General features: G+C 44.4%; 2 protein-coding genes across 2 annotated transcripts; one reads left to right on the top strand and one right to left on the bottom strand.

Annotated features, from left to right (window-relative positions):
• Positions 1 to 559: 559 nt before the first annotated feature.
• Positions 560 to 13,074, bottom strand: SERPINE3 (serpin family E member 3). The gene is made up of 9 exons (XM_053380478.1): positions 12,435 to 13,074; positions 10,390 to 10,680; positions 9,253 to 9,489; positions 8,621 to 8,818; positions 6,769 to 6,967; positions 3,955 to 4,055; positions 3,046 to 3,132; positions 1,924 to 2,007; positions 560 to 742 (listed from the first exon to the last, which is right to left on the bottom strand). Exons 2-9 carry the CDS (start codon positions 10,646 to 10,648, stop codon positions 699 to 701), a joined length of 1,209 nt encoding a protein of 402 aa, XP_053236453.1. The 5' UTR covers positions 10,649 to 10,680; positions 12,435 to 13,074; the 3' UTR covers positions 560 to 698.
• Positions 4,727 to 5,663, top strand: LOC128409940 (dispanin subfamily A member 2b-like). Its single transcript, XM_053380479.1, has one exon. It carries the CDS (start codon positions 4,746 to 4,748, stop codon positions 5,169 to 5,171), a length of 426 nt encoding a protein of 141 aa, XP_053236454.1. The 5' UTR covers positions 4,727 to 4,745; the 3' UTR covers positions 5,172 to 5,663.
• Positions 13,075 to 16,983: the final 3,909 nt, after the last annotated feature.

Raw genomic sequence — 16,983 nt, 5'->3', positions numbered from 1 at the left:
ATAAGGAAGGCTGATCGCCAAAGAATCTCGGCCAATAAAGCGAGATGAGCGCCGCAACCCCAGAGTCGGCCACGACTGGACCTAATGGTCAGGGGTCCCTTTACCTTTACCTGTAGGCAACAGGCATCTTTGAGCAGGCACAGCATATGCCGCCTGGCAATCCCAACAGATAGGAGAGACTTGTTGCTGACCATCAGCTGTCATCCTCTTATGACAGGCTGCCATTCCTCAAGTACTTGAGGAAACTGAGTGGCCACGTCTGGCTGGCACCAGGGGAGCTTGAGAACATAAGAATCACAGAATCATAGAATTGTAGAGTTGGAAGGGATCTTGAGGATTTCCCTGCAATGAAGAAATATATGGCTGGCCCATATGGGGATCAAACCTGCCACCTTGACGTTATCAGCACTGTGCACTGTGCTCTAACCAACTGGGCTAAGCTGTTGAAGAGCTTCACCAAATGCCTGAGGGAAACCCACAAGAGGATTTGAACGCAGGAGCCCTAAGGCATTTTCCAGAAGTCTATAACTGCTATAACAGAAGAGAACCACCAGAGAAATGGCAAAAAGCATCTCTTTTTATTTACAGCCATACGTTTCACATAACTTCCCCTTGATAGTCACAACACTTAAAACGTCCTATTAATGCTTTTTTATTTCATGGGAATGCAGATATATGGAAACATGGATAGGACAAGTTCACTCAATGGGATTTGTAAGTCTTCCTATAAACAGAATTGAACCTGTAAAAAAAAGAAAAGAAATTATTATTAGTTTCTTCAACTTCATTTTATAAATGCTCATACTGATGCAACTTAAATTTAATTATTTTTATAGAACAGGGTGGGGAGGGTGATTAATGAAAGTCAGTCACATTTGAAAACTGGGAATGGGAAAGATGTTAATCAGCAGCCCTCACTTCTAGCAAAAAAATTATATAACTTTATATAACTGGTTTAACAGAAGGAAGAACAGCTCTGTGGATTAAGGGTATAAAAATTTAATTAACCACAACAACAATAAAAGGAAGAAAATGGTTTTGAATAGGGCATTCTCTTAACCTGCTGTAAAAAGGGAAATACAATCAATTTATTTGGGAAGGGTATGGGGGAAAGGGTGCAGTTCTTCATAAGGCTCAGAATAAATGTGGCTGAAATTGCATCCTTGAAAGTATCATCCTGGATTTGGAAAACTGATACAAGGCGCCATGGGTGTAAACAGCATTTATTGTGGGGCAGGCTTTATTTGGGGGGTAAGGGCAGAGCCGAGTTATCTGTGACACAATTGGTCAGTTAATTAAGTATTTTTATTGATTTACTTGATTTAGGGAGCAGCTACCTCCCCTCCTCCCTGGCTACACCCATGTTAGGAGACTAACACACAGTCTTTGGTGTGGTGATGCTTTCAAGAAAGCAATCCCCAATGTTCATTTTCTTTGGTTTTGTGAACTTTTATGGACTTCCAAAGGGACGCGGGTGGCGCTGTGGGTAAAAGCCTCAGCGCCTAGGGCTTGCCGATCGAAAGGTCGGCGGTCCGAATCCCCGCGGCGGGGTGTGCTCCCGCTGCTCGGTCCCAGCGCCTGCCAACCTAGCAGTTCAAAAGCACCCCCGGGTGCAAGTAGATAAATAGGGACCGCTTACCAGCGGGAAGGTAAACGGCGTTCCGTGTGCTGCGCTGGCTCGCCAGATGCAGCTTATCACGCTGGCCACGTGACCCGGAAGTGTCTGCGGACAGCGCTGGCCCCTGGCCTCTTGAGTGAGATGGGCGCACAACCCCAGAGTCTGTTAAGACTGGCCCGTACGGGCAGGGGTACCTTTACCTTTACCTTTTTATGGACTTCCAAGCTATATAGTGTGTTAAAGAAGGCAACAGCATTTTGCTATCATCATCATAACTTCTACGGATAAATTTAATTGATATTTACCTGTTCTGCCTTGCCTAAGGAGAAAATTAAAAGGTCTATCAGCTTTGAAGACAGGAGCACGGGATCGTTTTAGCAACACCATAGCTGTGTGGTTAAAAAAAAACAAGTAGGGAGTGCCAGAAGTCTCACAAGAAGTCAAAATTACCACGCTAGCGTTGAAATAAAAGTCTGTCCTGATCAGTCGTGGTTGGTGCCACCACCCCTGACCTGTTCAGGTGAACTGCAGGAATGTGGGTGTCATGGCCGATGAACACCAAGCCACTTCCTGGGCTGGTTCCCATATTTGCAGCCCATGTTCTCAAACTCTGGGAATATTCACAAGTTGGATACCCTACTGGCTGGGCCCTTGCACTTATGTAGATCCATTGGCCCTTGCCTGTTCTTTCCCACTGTAAGTTGGAAACCTCTCACGGATGTATGCTTTCTTTTATTTTCTTTTTTTAAAAAAAATTAAATTTATGCTTATACATCATAAAACAAACACTGAATAAAACGAACATATAATACAAAAACAGAAGAAAAAACAAAAACAAAATTACAAGGATATAAACATAACATAAACTACAATCGGAAAAAATAAAATGAAAAATAAAAAAGTGACTTCCAACTAACTCCATGTGGAACTTTATTCCTCATATCACTGGTTGTCTGTAATGATTAAATTTAATTATGTAGCTATGCTTTCTGATGTAATCAATTTCATCCTCTGAAGGGAGGGAGGCTTGAGAAGAGCTTTCTCCCTTGTGAAATGGACTACAACAGAAATGGTTTGCCAATACAGTATCAGCATAGGTAGCAGGGTGGCTTTTTTGTCAAGCTGGGCACTTTTGTGCAGTTGCCCTAAGCCCATCCCACCTTTGCACTATTCTGCTTGAGAAATAACTCTTTGGCAATGAACTCATGCTGAACCCACTAATCATCTGATGTGGAATTTGGACTGCAGTTTGAATTGTTCCTGCCTATATTGCTTGCAAGCATTATGGACATAACATCCCAGATGGCAAACTGGAGGAATTAGTTCTGTGGGACTGAAGGGCAATGGTTTAGGAATTGAATAAATGTAAATAATCAGCCTGTGCTGGTTATCAAGGCTAATGCAAGAACCATCTCCACCTGGTTTACCTGTAGTGCCTGAGGCCTTTGTTCCATCTTCCGTCACTTCAATCCTTGCTCTGTGGGTAGCTTCTGAGATATAAAGATGCTCTTGTTCTAGCAAAGAAAACCATTACTAGTCATTCCAGTTGTCAACGCAAAACCAATACAACCTTACTTTCATATTAATACTGAAAATCTTATTTGTCTAGTACAGCTGAATGGTGCAAGAGTCAGAACACAGGAAAATATCGAATTTATTTGCAGGATGTAATGGTGGCTGCCAACCTGAATGGCTTTAAAAGGGACTAGACAAATTGATGGGAAATAGATCCACTGATGTACTGCTGTTTCAGAAAGATATATCACAGTGGTTTACAGCAATATAAAAACATGAAGCCCAATGATAAAGTCATGAAAAGTTAAAAGCAAAAAAAAATAATTAAAAACAGACATCAGTAGAGCATTGTGAGGGATGTAGTTTTAATTGGCTGCATATGTCTGGTAGAGCAGAAAGGTTTTTAGCATGTGTTTAAAAACTGGCACAGAAAGCGCCCTCTGAATCTCTATGGCAGCGTGTTCCACAGGATTGGGCCAATGGCACTAAGGTCTTGGTTTCTTCTTGTTGTTAAGTGAACATCGCCAACTCTGGGAACGACCAAAGGCAAGGCTCCCTTCGCTGGCTGGCCAAACCAAGAGGAAACAAGCAGGTAGTGGCATTTACCCTGGTTGTCTGAACTAGAGTGAAAGGGAGCGATCTGGAAAGGAGGTCCACAGGGCTCTGGTTAGGAGGCCCTCTGCTGGGATGTGGGTCAGCTGATGCCAAACCATGCAGACCCTTGACTTAGGCTTTGCCAGTTGGAAAGGCCCTTTGCTCTGAATCACTGCCACAAAATGGACAAGGGGATCCAACACACTAACAAAGCGTGAGAGACTTACCTGAAATCCCTTTAAAATTGGCCATAGCGGGATCAAACATGTCTGTAATTCCTAAGGTAGGCAAAACCATTTTCAGGTCCAAGTGGTTTTCGATTCTGAACCTGAAATTTTGATGGGTGGACATTTAGACATGCTACTTGCAACTGCCCCTATCTTGGTTTTGCTCATTATAACCCACCTGTTTACAGGAATAAAGCCATGACAATTTACGTGGCCCTGGGTTGAGACTCCTCCAAGGCATGAGAACTCAAAATCAGAAGGAGAATTGCACCCAGGGACAAAATCAGAAGCACTCCCACAACACTAAGCCCCAGTGGTGATCTCTGCATCTCTTTTCCATCCTCACTCACAGATTTTGACGCTGTACTCCTTGAGTTTGTATGTATTTACTTAAAAGACCAATTTCACCCCAGCAGTTTATCATAGCCATCAGTTGAGAAATACAATATTTCTTTATTCAGTGAAACAAAACGATGACAGAAAAACAAAGCAATGTAATATTATGATGGAACCATAAGATGTGCTAGCGAAGTGCCATCCAGAATGGGATTTAATCATGTTTGCAAGAGGATGCAGGCATGAAGCCTTCCAGTTACTTTCTGACAAGGCTCCTAGGGATCATTTGTATTCTGAGTCGGCTTCTATAATGTGGAAGTTACTTGCATTATGACTACTTTACCAATGTTGCTGAGGTAAAATACGGGAGCATGACATTTCGTCTGCGCAGCTTATTTATTGCTCTTTGCCTCAACTCTGAGAATGCAAGGAGAGACCCGGTTGCAGGCGAGAAGATGGCAAGCGGCGCCCACTTCCCTTTGCCCGGCCAGGCCAGCGGCGGGCTGCCGCGCTACGAGGAGCTGAAGGACGAGCACGATATGGCCATCCTCGACCCCGCGGGCGCGTCGCCTGGCTCCACCGTGATCCACATGCACAACCAAAGCCAAGTCTGCGTGGCGCCTCCCCGCGACCATATCTTGTGGTCGATCTGCACCATGATGTACTGCAACTTCTGCTGCCTCGGGTTCATGGCCCTGGTCTTCTCGGTTAAGGCAAGAGATCGCAAAGTGGTTGGTGACCACAGTGGAGCTCGCAGCTATGGTTCTACTGCCCAGTGCCTCAACATCACAGCTGTGACCCTGTGCATTGTGCCCATTGTCATTGTCATCATCCTGCTAGCAACAGGGTTTTTCACTCCCCAATTTCATAATGGTTATTAGGAAGCCTATGGAGAACCATGTCACAGACGGGTTTCCCTTGTAAAACCACTCACTGCCTTTTCCCTTGCTGCCAAGGTTCCCACTCAAGTAACTTTGTTTGTGGGTAATGGTGATGTTTTGCTTTCCAATGACATGGGTGTGTAGCTGGTCAAAGAGCAGCCCTTATATTGAGAATATGGTACTTCCAGTGATGTCTCTCTAGTGCTTGTGAAGGCGGAGCTGGATAAGCATCAATTTCAAGAGTTGCCATGCTGTGAATTGTGCATTAGAGGGATTCCCCCCCCAAAAAAAAAAATCCACATGGCTCTAGTGCCTCTTCTCTCAAGTTATTTTCCTAGCATCCAGTTTTCTCTCTTGCTGGTACACATGGGGACCAAGTGACATGAAGATTCATCTCCTGTTCCTGATGCAAGGAAAACAAATTATCCAGTATTTACACACATCCCCACTTCTTTGTAATAAGAGATGCTTGTAGTTTGTTTTTGCAACATATCACCGTAATACATTTGCTTAAAAATATTTATAAAAAAAACTCTGAGAATGCAAAAGCATTTCATGTGCCAGTTTTCTAAACCTGTTCCTAATCTAAAACCCATCTTGTAAGTCTGCTAAATGGTTTGAAACTAAAGGAGCCCTTAGGAAAGCCTTAGAGAGATTCTGGCTTACGTGCTCCTCTCACCCCAACTGACTCTCATAAAAGCTAGTTTTCTTCTCCTCTGTTCTTTTACAATTCCAGCCACCCCAACTTTAGTCTTCATTTCCTGTTCATAATAATGTTGTCTACCCCTACAGTTGTGTTCACGCATACCCACACCTCCGCTCTCTGTAGGAGTGCAAATATCCAGAGATGTAGTGATCAGGTGAGATTGCTATGAGGAATTATAACAAATATAGAGTAAGCCATCTGTGTCAGCAATGAAAGCATTGCGTTGACTGGGTTTAAACTATTTTTATATGATTCTTGATCAATCTACACCTCTGCATCTCTGGCCATTTCCTCTACTGGCCATTTCTCTTGTCACGTACACAGCCCAGTTGCTTAGACAGGCAGGCGTCCGGGGTCCTCAAAGATAGGGGGCAAGTTTCTTTGATGTATATTAATCTTAGGATGTTAATCTTAGGGCCTGGAAATAGTTTCACAGGAAGGTGATAAAGATGCCTATCTCCTTCCATCCTCTCTTGTTTACTCCTGTTTGCGATCTCTGGAGTTTCTCTAGTCCTCTTTTATTTACTCTCAGATTATGTATGCATGCTCAGAGTAGTAGTCTTTGTAGTTAAAAGAATTTCTTTTGATCTAACTTTCTCCCCACGTGGGTTTGTGGAAATGCTCAGAAGAAACCTGATTGGTTCTTTCGAACACTGTAAAAAGTTCTTTTGTGAATAAAAACTACCTGGGCCAGGGGGCTGGAGAGACGGACAAGCACAGAGAGATACGATTATACGCACCCTTCCCAGAGTCTTGCTGGTCCAAGCCTCTGTGTGTATTCTTATTAAGCAGGGTTCAATCCTTCCTTTACTTTGCAAACACAACAGCTCTCCACAACCAAAGATCAAATTCCACAAAGGCCAGGCAAATGTGTGTACATATAACCTTTACCTGGGGAGAAATAGGTCCATCTTTGTTCTTCTCAGGCTGTTGGACCACAGCGGGAAATTTCGGGCTGAAAGGTATCTCTCAATCTCAGCTACAGGTGTTCTCCTGTCAGATGGAAGCACCACAAACATACTGACTGCCTCCCCCAGATAGGGCAATTCAACCACACTGACCCGCTCCAGAGAGTCCAGTAGGAATTCACCTGTGTTTTGGGGGGGAAATGTTTGTTTAGGACTATTCAAGTGACTCAGCGGTTAAGGTTAATCGGAAAGCACTTTTGTAGTCATGACCGCAACAAAAATAATATAACGCTGGCATTTCCATGCCTGCATTCTGCTTTTGTAGCTGCTTCTCTGCCTTTTTGGCTTTTTCAAAGGTCTTCTGGCAATGGGATTCTGAGTTTCAGGACATCACTACAGGTCATGAAACCAATTCAGGGTGAAGCCAATGCACAACTCATACAGTTGTGTGGCAAGCATAGTAGTTTTTTTGAGAAACAGGCAGCTCTTGTTTACTCTGAGGGTGACAGCTCTTTCCTGAAAGGTAGAAGTGGTTGCTCCCAGAGTAAGTGTAAAGGTAAAGGGACCCCTGACCGTTATTGGCTGAGGGAAGCAGACAGTTTTTCTGGGTCATGTGGCCAGCATGACTAAGCTGCTTCTGGTGAACCAGAGCAGCACACGGAAACACCGTTTACCTTCCCGCTGGAGCAGTACCTATTTACCGTATTTTTCGCCCTATAGGACACACTTTTTCCCCTCCAAAAAAGAAGGGGAAATGTGTGTGCGTCTTATGGGACGAATGCAGGCTTTCGCTGAAGCCTGGAGAGCGAGAGGCGTCGGTGCGCACCGACCCCTCTCACTCTCCAGGCTTCAGGAAGCTATCCGCAAGCCTTGCGAGCCCAGCAGGAGTTCCCGCGGGCTCGCAAGGCTTGCGGGCAGCAGCCTGGAGCCCGAAGCACGGGGCGCCCTCCGGAGGACGCCCCGTGCTTCCCACAGGTGTCCGCAAGCCTTGCATGCCCGGCGGGAGTTGCCGCTGGGCTCGCAAGGCTTGCGGATAGCAGCCTGTTCTGGGGGCTGGGGTTGGGGGAAGCTCGGGCTTCCCCCGCCCCAGCCCCGTGGCTGGGGGGGGGGATATGGTATCTACTTGCACTTTGACGTGCTTTTGAACTGCTAAGTAGACAGGAGCAGGGACCGAGCAATGGGAGCTCACCCCATCGCGGGGATTCGAACCGCCAACCTTCTGATCAGCAAATCCTAGGCTCTGTGGCCACCTGTGTCCCTCAGAGCAAGTGAGGCTTAGTTATTTCCCTAAAAGCTCAGTGCTGCAACTGCAAGCCAGACCAGGGAAGGGGAAATACGTGGAGCGTGGTTTTCTCTGTCTCCTTTAAACCAAACTACAAAGTTTCCAATCAAGCATCGACATATATATTCACAATGACAGATGCAAGATAATAGCTTTGCAACATATCCATCATTTGCATCCGTTTGTACCTCACCTTGGGTGTCAGTATAAAAGCTTTTGGCTGTCAAACAGGCCTGATTTTTAAGGCTCTGGATCCATTAGATCTCAATAAGCAAAAACACACGCCTCTGCTGTTGCAGAGGAAACTGGCAGAGGAGCACAGCTTTCACCATTGTTTTCTCCTTCCTTGGAGGTTTTTAAGCAGAGGCTGGATGGCCAACTGTCATGGAAGCTTTAGCTGAGATTCCTGCATTGCAGGGGGTTGGACTAGATGACCCTTCCAACGCTACAATTATATGATTCTATGATACTCTATATGCATTGCAGATTACTTCAGCAAAGAAACTGCATGTGGACAGTCTGTGTGGTTTGTATCCATCCCCAGTATAATTACCATAGTTGACTTCTGCGCTGAGATACATAGTAGGCACTTTCAGGATGAGGCCCTCTGTGGTTGTAAAGGACAAGGTCTGAGTATCTGTGAAGGTGAATTTCCTTTGCCAAGTGCTTTTGAAGGACATCACGCTCACTACAGCTATCTGGTTAAGCGGGGAATCAAGAGTTTCCAAAGATAGGTAACTTGTTTCTCCATCTGCAAAGGAAAGAAGAGTATAGTCATTCAGGCTAATCCTGTAGCAAAGGTCACATTGATCACTTGTATTTGAAAAGGATATTCAGAAATAGACGTGATTTCCTGTTTGGTTTTTGTCTATTCAAATAGAGTTGGGGACATACGGGTGGGAGAGAAGCTTGACTAAAACCATGCAAAGGTGCTGCCTACCAGTGCAGACAATACTGAGGCTAGATGAACCAGTGGTCTGATTTGGTACAAGTCAGCTTCTCATATTTCTACCATGATAGCAGCTGTTCCCTTTTTTCCGCAGTGTGCTTCTTATCAACCTGGGTTCCAGACCGAAGGTGTCCTGCAGTCTGCTTAGCTGACATCTCAAAGTCCTGGTGCTAAAGTTCTGCATTTAAAAACTGCATGGCACAACTGGGGGGGGGGGCGGAGCGTTGTCACTTTACCTCCAGTGCTTGTGGCAAACCATTCATTTATCTGAGCCGCGGTCCTGTTAGGCTCACTGAAGTTAGCCTGGTGTACTGTGTTGTTTGCCCAGAGTGCGGCATGCTGAACAAATGGCGGCAAAAGATGCGTTCCGGCTTGAACAAAGAGGGCACACGCCAGCTGTGCTACAGCAGGGCTTTGGCTTGAGTTGGTCACTTCTCTGTACACAGTGTGCAGGAAGTCTTGAACGTCCTGATCTAGGAACAAAGTAATTTATTGGGGTTATCAATCTCTTAAACAGTGGGATGAAAAATGCCCTTAGAAGGCCATTTCAAGGAGTGAGGCAGTGTTCTGCCTAACCAGGGTCTTCTTTCTAAAAGAATGTTTAGGGGTACTCTCATTTTGACTCAAGAAAATCACCATTTTATAGTTCAAACTGGGAAAAATAAATACGGTAAATGGACAAAAGTACAACGATTCACAAAATGTTTAGGGGTAAGCATCCCCCCAGAAAAAAAAGCACTGCTCCTAACTATCTATTGCATCCTTCGGATCTCCTGCTCATGGGCATAGCCAGGATTTATGTTAGGGGGGCAGGATTTATGTTGGAGGGGGCAGAACTAAGATATCAGTGGCACAATTGGTCAGTTAGTGAAGTATTTTTATTTATTTACTTGATTTAGGGGGGCAGCTACCCCCCTGCTCTCCCGGCTATGATTAGTTCTTATTTGTTTACCATGCCTTATAAGCTTAGTTACTATGAGATATTCATGCATATCTGTAGATTCATACAATCCATATTTATGATGGCCAGTTTATAACCATAAGGCTACCTGAGGCACATTCTTTCCTTAAAGAATTCTGGGCACTGCAGTTCATTCATTGTTGCTGAAACTGGCAACTCTGTGAGGAGTAAACTTCAGTGCCCAGAACTCTTTGGGGGAAAGAATGTTCTTGAAAGGTGTAGCATGCACATGTAAAGCCCATTGAAGTGAACAGCATGGCATGAAAGGGGGTTAACCCAGAAGTAAGTCCCCTTGGATGACTTGCTTTTGTTTTTATATGCTTTGCCTACCAGGACGGTCCAAGCTGTAAGGCGAAGCTCAGGACAGCCTGCACTGCTCACCGAAAAGCTGTTTCTCAGAAGGTTGCCTTACCCTGAGTGCTGTATCCCAGAGCATGCTGCAGTTGGGCCAGTGTCCTCCCTTGTGCCCCAAACTGCAGAAGCCCCAAAGAAAGAGACACGCTCACTGGGGAAATGGCGAGGTTGGTTCCGTGGTTGCGCTCTGCCCAGCGTTGGTAGAGAGCGAGGGCAAACTCCGTGTTCAGGTTCTGTGGTTCATGGTTGTGCTCGCAGCCTCCAACGTTCGAGGAACCAAGCGACAGAAGGAGGGTAGTGATGGAAAAGAGCAGCATGAAGGCAGATCTGCCGAAAGATGGTCTCAAGTCTGCATAGCAACCAACAATGGGGATAGTTAGTCACCAACAGAAATGACAATCGAACCAAATACGAATTGTGAGTATCCCACTAAAGCTACTAGCCTGCAAAAAGTCTTACTAGCCTGTCAGGGGCTGGCAGTGGAAAGGTGGAGAGTTATGTTTCTATGCCGGTTGGAAAGGCGGGAGCATCTTTGAAAACAACATTTGTAAAGAAACCAGAAGCTTTTCCGTGGGGTATTTTAGGACAAGATGTGAAGAAAGAATTGAGGACACTATTTATGTATGCGACAACAGCAGCAAGAATTTTAATGGCACAAAACTGGAAGACGGGAGAAATACCATCCAAAGAACAATGGCACGAAAAGTTGATGGAATATGCAGAATTAGCAAAATTGACAGATAAACTGCGTGGAAAAGATAATAGTGACTTTGGAAAAGAATGGGAACCTTTTGTAACATATTTGCAGAAACAATGTAAAAGCATGGATTCTTTGGCAGGGTTTAAAATAAACATATATAATGTAATTAGAGAGAACAAGAAAGACAACAATGTGATAATATACTACTATATATAAGCAGCAGAATGCAACAAGTGGTTTAACAAACCAGAAACGGAAATGGAGGGAAGCCAAGGGAGAGAGGGGAATTTGTAAAACGATTGTTTGGTTAAGTTGAATAATATATGTATGAGAACTAATAAAAACTGAATATATATTTTTTAAAAAAAGGAAAGGAGGAAGCATCCTTCCTCTTGCAGCCCACTTGAGAACGGGCAGGTGGTCCATCCTTCTCCATCAGTCCACTCATTCGCCTGCATGGAATTTCTGGTCACCTGTGAGTACACCTGTGGCTAAAGGTAAAGGTAAAGGTACCCCTGCCCGTACGGGCCAGTCTTGCCAGACTCTAGGGTTGTGTGCCCATCTCACTCAAGAGGCCGGGGGCCAGCGCTGTCCGCAGACACTTCTGGGTCACGTGGCCAGCGTGACATCGCTGCTCTGGCGAGCCAGAGCCGCACACGGAAACGCCGTTTACCTTCCCGCTGGTAAGCGGTCCCTATTTATCTACTTGCACCCGGGGGTGCTTTCGAACTGCTAGGTTGGCAGGCGCTGGGACCAAACGACGGGAGCGCACCCCGCCGCGGGGATTCGAACCGCCGACCTTGCGATTGGCAAGTCCTAGGCGCTGAGACTTTTACCCACAGCGCCACCCGCGTCCCAGTACCAGGCTACTGATTATAAAATGCCATGCTGGACATATAATGTAACATCTGTAATGGCAAAAGGGTTCTTGCTCCATTCCATGTATCAGGTATAAGGAACGTTGGCCAGAATGTCTGGTCACAAAGGTTGTACACAGTGGCAAGATATTAACTTTGAATTAAAAAAAATGGTACAAAGAAAGTTGCATGTGTGTGAGAGAGAAATTTGTTTTTGCTATATTGATCCTAGAAAACAAGAGATACAAAACAGGAAAAATGTTCACTATTACTGAACTTTGGTATGTGCATGATAAAAGTCTATTAAAAGTCCTTAAGCTAGACAAAGTTATAGAACAGGTAGCTATTTTTCAGCTATAGACTGAACAAGAACTTCTAATGCATATTACTTTTAAATCTTCCTAGGCAAATGAACAAAACAGACTCACCAGCTAGATTTAAACAGCCTCAGTGGTTAAACACGATGTCTTGTTTCATTCCAGAATTTTACACACAGACGTCTACCACTTTCTCTAGCGAGCAAATAAGCTCCGAAGACTTACTCACCGCAGTTTCCTTCGGATTGCAGTGCAATGCCTTTCTCTTTGTTTCAGCTGAGACCGGTGTCGTGTGTTGGGTCTACCCGCTTCTTTAATATATCAAGAAGTGGGGTGTTAGTCATAAGACCTCACTGAAAGGGATAGTCAGCGATCGTGGTCTCTGTCGGCGATGTCTGTACCACCCTGTCCAAATTCCCATGGGCTCTGCATGGAGCCAGGCGAGGAGGCATGTAAGTGCCCAGCAAATCCCAGGCAAGGAACAAAAAGGTACTGATGGAGAAAGAGCCAGCAAGCACCATTCAAGCCTCCATAGGCGTGTGACCTGCTTCAACTGAGAAAAGTATCACCTTCCAGTATCACTGACTGACCTCCCGCTTCTCTTTTCATGCATTCCTTAGATTTCTCATTCCCTAGTGGAAGGGAAAACCATGCCTGCCGTGTGCCACACACAAAGCTTATCTCAACAGAGGTCGGCTGGTGGAAACAGCCACTCTAGACAAATCAGTTAGAAACTTAGGAAGCTGCCGTACACTAAATCCTGCCCTTGCCCCACCTGGCTCTGCAGAGACTGAGAGTGGCCATCCACCATTTCAGGCAGGGGACAGTCCACTCACCCGCCTGGCATGCAAAAGATCCCAGGTTTTAAAACCCCAGCATCTCACACAGTTTTCGTATTTTGTTAGCTAAAAAGTGGAAAACCCAAGAATTACCAACAATAGAAGAATAGCAGATGAAGATGATGGATTTTTCGGAGCTAGCCGACCTAACCGGAAGAGTCCGCGACCAGAAGGAGGAGGAGTATCAGGAAGAGTGGAATAAATTTAATGATTATCTAGTTAAATTTGTGAAGTTAAATTAAGTGAAAATAGCTTGCAGATACTTAATTGGCTTAGGATTTTATTTATGCTAAGTGATGAATTAATATGTTTAATTCCATAAGGTGAAGATTTAAGGCTGTTAATGTTTAAATTAAATTTCATAAGAATTGGGATTTGGAAAACCGTTAAAAGGACATGCAATGAAATTCAGGCAAGGGGAAGCGAGGAAGTCACTTAACAAAGTTAATAAGTGTAATTTTCAATAAGGCTATGATTTATGTTTGTTTGTCTTGTGTGTTTGTTTGTTTATAATATTGTGAAAACTAATAAAATTTTGGGGAAAATAAATAAATAAAACCCCAGCATCTCTAAGCAGAGCTGGGAGAGATTCCAGACCCTCCAAGTATCCCTCTTTTCCAGGGACAGTCCCAGATTTAGAGAAGCCACCCCGGTTTCTGATTTGATCCTGGAACTACAAGACAGTTTCCTCTGGTCTTATCCAGAGATGATGGGAATCGAACCTGTGGCTTTCTGTATGTCAATCAGGCCGCCTACCCCTGAGGTACAGTCCTTCCGCAATTTCCAAGGAGTTTCATGGCCCCTCACCCCGAACCTTTACTAGGAAGTATCACATGAGAGGAAAGCGGTTCACCTAAATTATCACCCCTACTGCCATTCTTCGGCTGATTGTTCCTGATTTTTTTATTGGAAGAGAAAGAAGAGAGGGTATCAGGATGGCCAAATGGGGGGGGGGACAGATTTTCATATGCTAGTTTCAATGCATACATGCAAATTTAGAAAGAATTAGCATAATGGAAACACAGCACCTCTCACCCTAGCAGGGAAGACTTTGACTAGGTGACCTGTTTGTCTTCTTAGTCTGCTGTCCTTCTGCTCACAGTTGATGGACAACTTCAAGGCCCCTGCTCTTCCTCCACGTCTTCTAGGATGATGTCATCTCAGTGAAAAAGAGAAGGCTAGCAATTATAACTGTTTTAGAGACTTTCTTATATACACTGAACATATCCTTGGAAATAGACATTACCTTCATGTTTTCCTGGGGTTTTCTTGAGCTCCTCTGACATACGCAATGGCGCAACGGCACTTTCTCTTCCTGGCGCCACTGGGCCAGTCCTCTGTTTCCCTTTCCCTCAGGTGAAATACCTAAATGGAGAATCAATCACGAGCGACAGTGGATTTTTTCTTTGTGAAAACAGGTTGAAAACAAACTTTATTAACAGATGTAAACAAGGAGTTTTGGTTCTTCTTCTCCCACTGAAATGTAACAAACAGTGCTGTTGCTTTTTACTAAAATGAATACGGTTTCAAGTTATAGGCTGTATGCTGCAGGCTTAAGGTTACTTTCTTTTACACATCTTCCATAGATCAGACTTCTCTACACACACTTCAGGAATTTAGGATTTTAATTGGACTGTTTCCTTAAAGGTAAAGCGACCCCTGACCATTAGGTCCAGTCATGACCGACTCTGGGGTTACGGTGCTCATCTCGCTTTATTGGCCAAGGGAGCCAGCGTACCGCTTCCGGGTCATGTGGCCAGCATGACTAATCCGCTTCTGGCGAACCAGAGCAGCGCACGGAAACACCGTTTACCTTCCCGCCAGAGAGATACCTATTTATCTACTTGCACTTTGATGTGCTTTCAAACTGCTAGGTTGGCAGGAGCAGGGACCGAGCAACGGGAGCTCACCCCGTTGCAGGGATTCGAACCACTGACCTTCTGATTGGCAAGTCCTAGGCTCTGTGGTTTAACCCACAGCACCACCCACGTCCCGACTGTTTCCTTATAGACACCCAAATCCTCCTTTGCTTCAGAATCACTACTGCCCTTTCCTGTCAGAGTATTCCCTCTGAGGACCATTTTTCTGTAAATATCATGTGGGACTATGTCTTTTCTATTTTTAACAGTGTTCTGCAGTTCAGAACCTTAGAGCATATACTGTGAGTTCTCAGCTCTCCTCAGCCCTACCGCATCAGAACAAACTTTCTTGACAGAATCCCACTCCCTTTTTTTTAAAAAAGAATATTTATTAGATTTTCCAATTTTTTAAACAAACAAACAAAAACAGAACAAACAAAAACATTAAAAAAGGAATAAAATTCATAAACCATACTTTTAAATAACACATTTCTCAGACCTCCTCATACTTCTCCTTCTTGTATCCCAATTAAGGTTATTTGTTCAGCAAATCCTTCATTTAAAGCATTACAGCTTATAACATTACCTTATTTTTCAAACCCTTTCCCCCCCCCATCTATGTTCCTTTGTATCATTACAGCTAGAAACCTCTCAATTTCAATCCAACACCATCTAACTTTCTTTAATTTTACAGTATTTCTGTAAATAGTCCTTAAATTTTTTCCAATCTTCTTCAGCCGACTCTTCTCCCTGGTCACGGATTCTGCTCGTCATTTCTGCCAATCCCATACAGTCAATCAGTTTCATCTGCCATTCTTCCAGAGTGGGTAAATCTTGCGTCTTCCAATACTTTGCGATGAGTATTCTTGCTGCTGTTGTAGCATACATAAAAAAAGTTCTGTCCTTCTTTGGCACCACTTGGCCAGACATGCCCAAGAGAAAGGCCTCTGGTTTCTTCAAGAAGGTATATTTAAATACCTTTTTCAATTCATTATATATCATTTCCCAGAAAGCCTTAATCCTGGGGCACGTCCACCAAAGGTGAAAGAATGTACCTTCATTTTCCTTACATTTCCAACATTTATTGTCGGGCAAATGATAGATTTTTGCAAGCTTGACTGGGGTCATGTACCACCTGTATATCATTTTCATAATATTCTCTCTTAAGGCATTACATGCCGTGAATTTAATCCCGGTGGTCCACAACTGTTCCCAGTCAGCAAACATAATATTATGTCCAACGTCTTGTGCCAACAGAATCCCACTCCCAGACCCCATGAATCTCTCACACTATCTCTCACTCCACCTGCCTCCCTTGGAACTCTGGCCAATCAGGAGCTGCTGCTAGTTGACTGTTTGCTGGCAGGGAAAAACATACGCAGGTAAGCTCAAGAGGAATTCACTATCATCACAGAATGCAGATGCTGAGAGAAATCCTACTTACGGTACATGTCTCTTCTCTGGCGATCATCAAGATTGTCTTCCATAAACACGTATTTTAACAATGAGTTTGTAAGTGACTGTGGAGGCCAATTCTGGATCCACATGTCCTTCCACAGCAGGGACATTAGTTCCCGGGCAGGAGTTGATCACTGTGTGGATTTGCCAAGCATGCCTTCCTCTTAGCACGTTTCTCCCTTGCGTCCTGAGTTCGAGTGTCTTCAAAGCCCATGACACCTTTGGTCAAGGCTGTTCTCCAACTGGAGCACTCGCAGGCCAGTGTTTCCCAGTTGTCAGTGTTTATACTACATTTTTTCAGATTTGCCTTGAGACAGTCTTTAAACCTCTTTTGTTGGCCACCAGCATTACACTTTCCATTTTTAAGTTCGGAATAGAGTAGTTGCTTTGGAAGACAATCATCAGGCATCCGCACAACATGACCCCACCATAGGAGATCACTAGGCCTTTTAACACTCTGGTGATCAATGAGCCAGCAGAGGGACGTGTCCCAATGAAGCTTGTGACCCAACAACCCTGGGCCCTGAGAAAACTAGCAGCCACAAGCACTGCTCCTCTTAAGTGACACTACTAAGTTTTCTCATATGACTTTTCTTCCAATTTCCACTTTTTATAAATATGC

Source organism: Podarcis raffonei, chromosome 3 (assembly GCF_027172205.1).
Source record: "Podarcis raffonei isolate rPodRaf1 chromosome 3, rPodRaf1.pri, whole genome shotgun sequence".
NCBI lineage: Eukaryota > Metazoa > Chordata > Lepidosauria > Squamata > Lacertidae > Podarcis > Podarcis raffonei.
Note: the sequence above shows the minus strand (reverse complement) of the source record. Positions and strands in the feature narration are given on the sequence as shown.

Coding starts and splice junctions, on each gene's coding strand:
- LOC128409940 (XM_053380479.1), top strand. CDS start 4,746: ATGGCAAGCGGCGCCCACTTCCCTTTGCCCGGCCAGGCCAGCGGCGGG.
- SERPINE3 (XM_053380478.1), bottom strand. CDS start 10,648: ATGCTGCTCTTTTCCATCACTACCCTCCTTCTGTCGCTTGGTTCCTCG. Junction 9,490..10,389: donor TCTGGGATACAGCACTCAGG/GTAAGGCAACCT, acceptor CTTTGTTCCTAG/ATCAGGACGTTCAAGACTTC. Junction 3,133..3,954: donor CAATTTTAAAGGGATTTCAG/GTAAGTCTCTCA, acceptor TTTCTTTGCTAG/AACAAGAGCATCTTTATATC.